A 9,538-nucleotide genomic window follows, 5' to 3' on the forward strand; every position below is an offset into this window, starting at 1 on the left:
ATGGGATCTGAGCTAGCAGTGTCTAGTCAAGAAAGGGATCTTGGCATTGTGGTGGAGAACTCAGTGAAAATGTCAACCCAGTACACAATTGCTGTGAAAAAGGCAAACTGTATGTTAGGCATAATTAGGAAAGGAATGGAAAATAAAACTGCCAAGGTTGTACTCTTTTTATACAAATATTTTACACTTCTGCACTTAGAATATTGTGTGTAGTTCTGGTTCTCACACCTGAGAAAGGACATTATTGAGTTGAAAAAACTGCAGCGCAAGGCACCTAATATAATGAAATTGTTGGAACAACTCACCTGTGATGAACACTTATAACAATGAGGATTTAATTCGGGGGAGGGGGAAGCATGTAAGGGGAGAGGTGATAGAGGTGTTTAAAATTATGCATCATGGGGAGAAAGTGGAGAGTGACATTTTTATTCCCACCCGATAATACAAGAACCCAGGGTCATCCCATAAGGTTGATTGGTAGGAGATTCAAGACAAATAAAATGACTCCTCTTCACACAGCATACAATTAAATTACAGAATTCACTGCCACAGGAAGTAGTGATGGTCACCAGTTTGGATGACCTTAAAGGATATTGGACAGATTCATAGAGGAGAAGGCTATCAGCAGCTACTAGCCTCATCAGCTATGTGCTACCTCTGTTCGCAGAGGTGGTATGCCTGCATACACTGGCTGCTGAGGAGCCTGGGCTGGAGGAACTCTTGTACCCATCTAGTCTGTGGGATTCTGTGGGCTTCTGGTTTGCCACCATGTGAATGGACTGCTGGACTGCATGGACCACTGGTTTGATCCAGGATGGCTTTTCTTATGTTTGTTTGGTATTATAGAAAACATTAAATATTGACTCAGAGTGGCCAGTATTTAGATGAGCACCAGCACTGGTTTGATGGGGCTGCTGGGTCCTCAGCCACTGCCTGATGGGTGCTGATGTTGTGCTTTTAGGAGATAGTAGTGATTTAGGTGGAACTGAGTTACGATCCAGTAAATCCACTTCTCTTGTTTTTCTGTATAATCATAAAATACTTGTTTGAAGAAAATTGGTGGACCTACTGGCTAGGCAAATTATTTTCATCCTCTGTGGACCTACTGGAATTCAAAAACTTATAATATACAGCTTTCACGTAGGTTGCTGTTTGAGGATGTAATGGCAGGTATTGGCTAGAGGTAAGTGTTAGCTTACCTCTAGCCAATTGCAAGAGACCAGACTCATTGACCCTTGAGGTACCTCCTCCTCCTAAATCTTATGACTGCAGGAACCACACAAGTCAACTCTTGTGGGTAATGACACAGTAATGGAAGAGACTAAAGTATGAATTGAAGTATCCAAGGCTGGAATGAAGACCCACATCTTTTCCGTGTGAATCTAATAACCTCAAGAATGAAAATACAAGAAATATGCAAAGTTTGATCACTTAATCCTGGAAAGAGGTGTTCCTGTGATACTTCCATATCTTTTTGTCCTGTACCAATTGAAGAAAAGAACTGCTGTGCAAGTTTGATAGCTAACTGTGATCCATACCAGTTGCCATGCTTTCCTCAATAATAGCAGAAGCTAGAAGGCAAATTATTGAAGGCATCTGGACCTGCACTGGCAGGGTGTAAAAATACAACATTTCCCCCTTCCCTCAGCATTGTAGAGAAGTAAATAGAGGGCCTTCAGAGACACTGGCTGGCAGAGAGGTCAATGGGTGGCAACTGAGGGTAAAGGCTGCCTTGGGTTACTTCAGGTCATGACACTCCATGAAAGGAATTCCCAGTTGATTTGACAGTAAGCATGCACAATGCCGGCATTATGCCATGGTCTGTTTAGCAATGTTAGCATCCATGCTTTGAAAATTCAGTGGAATTGCTTTTCCTTGATAATGAAGTAAGGAGAATTATTTTTTGGATAGTGGCCCAACATTGTGAAAAATAGGGATTTCCTTTCATACACATGCAGAAGTTTTGCTCATAAAATATTTTTTCCATAAATTATAGTTATAAGAGACATTTTTCACAGCAATACACTGATTAGAAAATGAAAGTACAGAAACATATTCTTCATAGGAATTCTTTCTTATGTGAATGCTTAAAGCAGTATACTTACAACAGTCTGAATGGCTTTGGAGTTGGAATGTCTTAGAAAGTCTTTGCCCCTACATTTTCATCTCTTCCCACACCATACATTGATGCAAATAGGACCTGGTGTGCTACAGATTTTTATTCATGGTTATATGATTTGTGGGAATTTGCTTTTGCATGTTTGTTGGCTTTCTAGAAGTGGTTTCAATTAAAGCATTGAGGATGCCAAAACCCACCTGTTGTGAGTTAAAGTTATGCTGGAAACTAAAGACATCCAAGATGCTATGGAAGCATTTTCTGTATCTTCTGATTGCTAGTCCATTGCATTATCTGGAGCAGTAATTGTTAAGAGGATGTGCACAAATTTTCTATGGATGCTTTGGATGTTGCACATTGGGGGGACGGGATGGGACGGGACATAAATCTCTCAGACTTCTAAGTATCTCCTTGTATTGTCTAAATCCATCCTTCAAGAGCCACAGAAAGTGATGTGATGTTGTATGTGTGTGTTTTCAAATATATATGCAGGACCCTCCACCCATGCATTCAGGATGTGGTTTCCTTATTAATTCCTTATGCCAATCAGGAAATTAGCATTGCACTGAACCATGGCAAGTTTTCCCATTCAGATTTCTCTTTTTCGGAAATAGGCTTCTGTCAATCCCGCCCCCCCCCCACACACACCTCCTTTGATGAGAATCCTATTACATGAATTAATGAACTGAATATATATTATCTGATTTGGTACAATTGCATGGATTGGAAAATGACGTGGGATCAGTATATGGATTTTCATATCTAATGGTACAGAAGGTATCTAAAGATGCCATCTGAATTGAAGCAAACATAAACTACTGTAGACACCAGCTAAGCCGTTAAGGGTTTTCTGCACTGGTCTCTAGACAGATGTTACTCTCTGGAGTGAAAGGTCATCCTTGTAAGAGCCCCTTGAGTTAGCTTAGCAACTCACAGGATAAAATGAGTCCATAGAAGCTGCTACTGCTGTATTCAGTGAATTGGCTGCTTGCACATTTTTTTAAAGTAAATGCTGTAGTTTGTGATGTGGGGACTAGGGGTATATATTATGAGTTTTCCAGTTCTCTCACTCCCCACTAAGGGCTTTAATATTTCTCCCTTATTGTAGGCACCACTGAGATTAGCATTAGGTGCTTGGCACATTTAATGGATTTTCAGTTTCAGAAAGGATGGTTGGTATGAGAAAGAAAGTTGTGATCTCTTCTCCCCCGCACCCACTCCCAAAGGCTGGCTCTTCAGTGGTTAGATTTAATTAGCATGTTGCTAGATAGGGCAGACCTCTGAGAGAAAATAAATTCCTTAACTGAATGGGGTATTATGGAAACATCTGCACTTCTAACAGCACTACCTTCTCAGCAGAAGTAGCTGGCCCAGTACAAAGAACAGCTACATTCTTGCTTTGATTAGATTAGCCTAAGGTCTCTCTACTGTTTCCAGCCAGCCCAGTTCTTGTAATTGTAACAGATCTGGCCTTGAGTTTCCACTTGATCTTCCTGTCCTCCAACACATGTTTTGACTCTTGTTTCTTGTAACATGCTTCAATCCATTTTTTAGACTAATGAATCAGCCCAACTACACAGGACTCCTCTATGTGGATTTTTAAAATAGACTATAGCTTCATTTTCTAAACTGTTTTACAGGGCATTTGTGTTTGATCCAAAAAGTCACCACAGTAATTAAGGGTTGATTTTTCACGTTTTCAGTGGGTTTTCTCCCATGTAAGTTTGTATCCACATATGTGTGAAGAAATACGAAGATTACAGTTGTATGTTCAGCATGTAAAGGATGGAAAGCCTTTTTGGAGAATGCCAGTCTGAGCATGTGAACTTGCTATCTTCCTACAGTTTTCAGCAGTTTTCAGCTTTAACCCTTAAAGTGGGGCATGTGCCTTTCTGGGTAAAAATGTATGTGTCATTTACATTGGTGCGACACTGAAATGTCATTCTTCTTCCGCAGCTCCCTGTCGACCTTGCAGTGACACAGAAGTGCTGTTGGCTGTCTGCACTAGTGACTTTGGTAAGTTCTCTGCTACTGCTGTGTACTCTGTCACTCTGTAAAACTCCGTTCTTCCCCTTTTATTATAATCTGCTAGATTTGGCCTGCAGAAACTTCAGTAAACAGTGAACAAACTGAAAGGCCCAGATTGCAACAAACAAGGGAGTCCTTTTCTCCCCGTTTTGGAGTAAACAAAGTGTGTCCAGAAGTACAAAGGGAACAAGGGAGGAAAAGTCTTTATGGGTTTTAGCTCTGAAGAGCTTCAATTAAAGCCATTGTATTTGACAACTCTTTTTTCCAATGGACAAAGAGAGGCAGGCGGCAATAATAGAGGTAGAAGTTCAAAGGTTTTTAAGGGCAAGCAGTAAGGAATTATCCTCTTGATGTTCCTAAATAGACCCTTGAGCAAAGCCTCAATTCAAAAAAGCCTGTCTTCATCTAAAGTTGTTGTTGTTTTTAAAGGGGGGGGGAGTTGTACATATAATCCCACTATTGTGCAGGTTGAGTAAAGTTTTTACCACCCTATAAGACTTTGTGTTTGAGAAGAACATAGAGGATATGTGCACAAAGTACAATGAAGTATGAGATGGATGCTTTGTTAGGAGTAGGGTAAATTTTTGATCCTTCTGCTGTTGCAATTTAAATTGATTTACCAAACTGAGCTATTGATCACAGGCTAGTTCCACATTAAGATTACCTTTCCACATCATGGAAGACTACTGTGTGGGCTAAAAACTGGATTCAGAAAAGTGGAAAGCCATTCAGACAATTATCTTTGAGCCATGAGCCATTAAAAAGCCTCAGTTCTTTATGCATCTACTGGAGTTGTCCTATAGAGCCATGGGTGGACGTGATCCTAATTGGGTTCAAAGTGAAAGAGCAAGCAGGGTCCTGTGAGCTCTTTAATTTTATTTTGCTCTGAACATCTTTTGCCAGAAAGAGTGGAAGTCTGACATTTTCAAACTTACAAAACAAAACCCACTTATAGCTAAGGAAATAAAAGGTACCCTTTTCTGTTCTGCCTCCCCCAAAGAGACAAGTGGCTTTGCCCAGTGTCACTTGTGGGGTAACTGTTTACCTCTCCGTGATGGTTAAACAGCATTAAAGCAATTTTCCCACGCTTGGAATGTCAAGTAAATGTTGTAATGAAACAGCTGGGCATGTCTGATCTTGGACATTTGCTACAGATATAAATACAGTCTACTGTTATTGTGAACATAATGGGCAAGAGGACACAACATACAGTAATTGCAGTGGGATTGGACTAGGTTTGTATTGATGGAAAATGTTATCCAGACAGGTGCTGACTTGCTGTGAGTGTTTCTCTGTGGCAGAGTGCCATGGAATTCAAGTTAAGTATTACTGAGCCATTAATAGAATGTGATCAAAATGTCACTTCTGAGATTTGGTGTGGGCATCTAATTATATTGACAATGCTTACTCTATTTGATGTTCCTTTTGTAGAATGAATTCCTAGTGCTATGCAAAAGAAGGAAATCCATTTTGTAGTTTTTTTGTAGCAGGAAGAAGCCTTCAGTAATTGGGAGTACAGTTGAGGACCAAATATACGGAGGACTAGAGCTCCCATGTTTCATAAACAATAAGGTTATAATTATAGGGTTTTAGCAGATAAACTTCCATTAGTATATATGAATAATCCATGAGTTGCCATGGTAACCCTACTGGGTGAAAATTAATATATATATATATATATATATATATATATATATTCTCAGTATGTATCTCGTTCTTACGCTAGTTCTGAGTTGTATGGGGAAAGTAATTTGAACTACCCATAACGACAGACCAACCTCACCTATGTACTTGTCTTATGTGGCCACGGGATTTCTAGGTTCTAAAAAGGGCCAGAAAAATTCCCGAACAATTCATTAGGTTATTAAAAATGGTGATCATGATGCATCTTCTGCAGCTTACTTCTTCTGAAACTCATGAAGTTAGTTCATAATTTAAGTTCATGTTTTGGTTTGCTTTGTTTTGGGATCTGAGTTTAAAATAGACTACTCTAAATTCTGATTATGAAATGACACTGTGGGCTTTGATCATTTAAAAAAGTGATTGCTCTTCATTGTGACCCAGGATGTCACTGGCCAAAAACAATGAGATAAACCTGAAAAAAAGCTAATAGAGCTATTTATTTAAGCACTGCAAAACATTTGCTATGTTTGATATATTTTGATGCTGTATCACAAGCAACTTATTAAAAGACAAGTTTGGCATCATATCATAAATCAAATCCTAAACACATAGAAATCTTACAACAGTTCAGTAACATACTGAGAGCCAGTGTGGTGCAGTGGTTAAGAGCATGGGACTGGGACTCAGGCGATCCGGGTTTGAGTCCCCACTCGGCCATGGAGCCAACTGCGTGACTTTGGGCCAGTCACAGCCTCTCAGGCCAACCTACCTCACAGGGTTGTTGTTGTGGGGATAAGATGGAGGAGGAGAATGATGTAAGCTGCCTTGAGCCCTTTGTAGGAAAAAGGCAGGATACAAATTGGAAAAAAAACCAAAACCAAAAAAAAAAAAAAAAATACAATGAAAATAATCAAAACATACAATGAGAATTCAATTCCTGTTGAATTTTAGAATCTAGGTTGCCATTATTTTCTTCTTCTGAAATGACATTGAATCAGCAGCCCTAAATATTCATTATCAAGGAATCCATTGACATTAAAATTGCACTTCGTGTCTGTGTGTACCATGAAAGTATATGCCTTTATAATCCCTCAATCTAATTGTATATATGTTTTCCCCCACCAGTTGTCAGAGGTACGATCCAAAATGTAATTAATAAGGAAGAAGAGCAAGATTCCATCATTGAAGTGAGCGCGAATAGAATCTACAGGCAGAAGACAAAGAACTTCAAACCGGCAGAGGAGAATGGTAACTGGCACGGACCGATCAAGACCCTTCTCCAGTGTGGGGTGAAACCAGGGGAAGGAGAGTTCCTCTTCACAGGCCGCATGCACTTTGGGGAGGCCAGGCTAGGCTGTGCTCCTCGTTTCAAAGACTTCCAAAGGATGTATAAAGAGGCCAAGGACAAAGGGATGAATCCATGTGAAATCGGCCCAGACTGAAACTGCATTCTTCATCGGTAGATCACTCAGCCAGAAATAATTTTTAGTTGCTGCAGATGCCTTGATCTAAGTGGAACTAATAACAGAGAGTGGAACAACCTGATGCCAGAATGAAAGATTTTTCTACTTTGGAGATTCATCAGAGGAGACTGGATTAGCTTCTATCAGGCAGGGTTTAAGTCTAGGGACTCCTGTTGCTACCAGAGACTAGACTCAGGAACCCTTGAGGTACCTTCTAACTCTGTGATCTTACCAGTACAGGAACCACACACGCCAGTCCTTGTGGCCAGTGTCACACTAGCAGAAGTATCTAAGGTACGAGTTAAGGATCTAAGGCTGGAATGGAATCCCACACCTTGTCCATGTGAACTAAATTATTTTTGTAACTTCCTTAGGGGGTGGGGAACAATTAAAAAGAAATGCATCACAATCTTCATGTCTTAAAAATATCAGGCAACTGATGAACCTTTGTATCTTTGTAATACTAATGTTTTAAAATGTGTTAAGCAGATGTAGCATTTTGCATGGTATAAATGGACAACAGCGTGGTAGAAGCCGGTGAAACCTTCTTAACATTGATGCTTTGTAAAAAGCTTGGTGTACAAATTTTTGAAATTGTTTCTTATGACAGAAATTTATGAAACCAAACACTTGCTTTCCTTAAAAAAAACAAAACAGAGAGAGAAAGAGAGAGAGAGAGAGAATGTACAATTGCCACCTGCAGTTTTTTCTCAGGCTGGTGAGTTGTTTCCATTCCAGAGAAATAAAATGTTCCTGGACTTGAGCTAATGTTATCATGACTTCCATAGGGTTTTGTCTCCCACAGTTTAAGGCACATGGTTCCGAATGTGCAGGTGCCAGTGTCAGGATTGTGATGAAACTACTTTAACCTTCTGGTTCTGTTTATTTCTGCACAGTTTTCATACATGCTCCAGGGTCAACCCTAATTCCTTACAGGTATAAGGCAAGGTCCTAGTCTCAGACAGTGGCTTCTTAGAATGCTCAGCAAACTTGAGGGGCCACCTCTGTATTTGCCACAAAACATTCCTCAGCATAGCAGAGAAGGCCCTCCTGGTTGCTGGGGGGGGAGGGGGGGCATGTGAAAAATACTCTCAGTTAGTTGCTCCACTTTTACAGAATTCACCTTCCCATGGATATTGGTCATATTCTTAGTCTGAGTATATTTGGCTTGAGGAGACAGCTTGTAGATGGGGGTTCAGTGTCTTGGCTTCTTGTGCCTAGTTGTGACATTTTCAATATCCCATTACTAGCCTTGAACTGCCATTGCAGTGTGTCACACAAGTTAATAAAATGAAATTCCATTGTTCACATGGAGTCCTAGGTTACCTCACCTGCACAGGTATATCACTGCTTACATCTGGCCACACAACACCAACCTTTCTCTCTTCCCCAACTTTCTAATCTTCGGTTAGTATTGCCTCCCGCTCCCACCTTCTCCTTAGAAGGAAGCTACATGAGGCAAAGCAAATGGCACCCCAGTGTGTTGGGTGGAATTACTGCTAGGGCAAGGGGTGGGCAATTGAGAGAAAATGTTCTGTTTTTCTGCCGTGCTGTGAGAATTTTGGAAATTTCCCCTCCATTTACATCTTCTAAATTTACACAAATAACCAAGAGAGTTTAAACCATTGGAATGCAGCTCAGTGTGATAGAATGGGGTGCCTACACCAGCTCTTGTCTGGTAGTTGTGGGTTTGCATGATATGATAAACCACTGGTGAGTTTGTGTCCATGTGTCTTACCCTGATGGCCAGGTTCACACATCATGAGAGCCATGGAGATTTCTTATTCTTGTTGGTCTGTTGTGTCATCTGGACCCAGTTGTGGCATTTCTGTTTGGTGCCTTTAGTTCCCTGAATCCACAGAGGGAATCAATGGTCTTTTCTAACGTTTCCATGCATTACTGTGTCATCTCTGGTCATCTGGACCAAGATCTCAATTTACCATTGTTCATATGGGAACACCATAGTCCTGTGGAAAGCCCAGCTGTAGAAGTGGTTGCCTAGCTGTCCATTCTCTACTATACTCGGCTTCCTAGCAATACACACAACATCACCTGCTTTATTCCTGTTGATCAGATGATGTGTCCGTTTCCCTGTTTACTTTTGGAGGGAGAAGGGGGAATTGCAGCACAAATGTTATATTTTATTTAAAAAGTCCTTTGGGGTCTCGAGTGACTACAAAGTACAAAGCATTGCAAAGATGCAGGCAGACTTGGAAGGGAGAAGATGGAGAATGTTACTCAAAACCTTAATGGACCAGTGAAGACAAGTCTGCTGAGGTCCATAGGAAGCAATAGTGTGTGTGTGTGG

General features: G+C 40.6%; 1 protein-coding gene across 1 annotated transcript in view; it reads left to right on the forward strand.

The window, feature by feature from the left end:
* Positions 1 to 8,538, forward strand: part of METRNL (meteorin like, glial cell differentiation regulator) — a 28,468-nt gene extending 19,930 nt beyond the window's left edge. Inside the window, exons 3-4 of the mRNA XM_044453797.1 lie at positions 4,073 to 4,132; positions 6,893 to 8,538. Of these exons, the coding sequence (XP_044309732.1) occupies positions 4,073 to 4,132; positions 6,893 to 7,209 (377 nt within the window). The 3' untranslated portion in view covers positions 7,210 to 8,538. The remainder of the gene's footprint in view (positions 1 to 4,072; positions 4,133 to 6,892) is intronic.
* The last annotated feature ends 1,000 nt before the right edge of the window (positions 8,539 to 9,538 follow it).

Source organism: Varanus komodoensis, unplaced genomic scaffold (genome assembly GCF_004798865.1).
Source record: "Varanus komodoensis strain SLA01 unplaced genomic scaffold, ASM479886v1 scaffold7_1, whole genome shotgun sequence".
NCBI classification, from domain to species: Eukaryota; Metazoa; Chordata; class Lepidosauria; order Squamata; family Varanidae; genus Varanus; species Varanus komodoensis.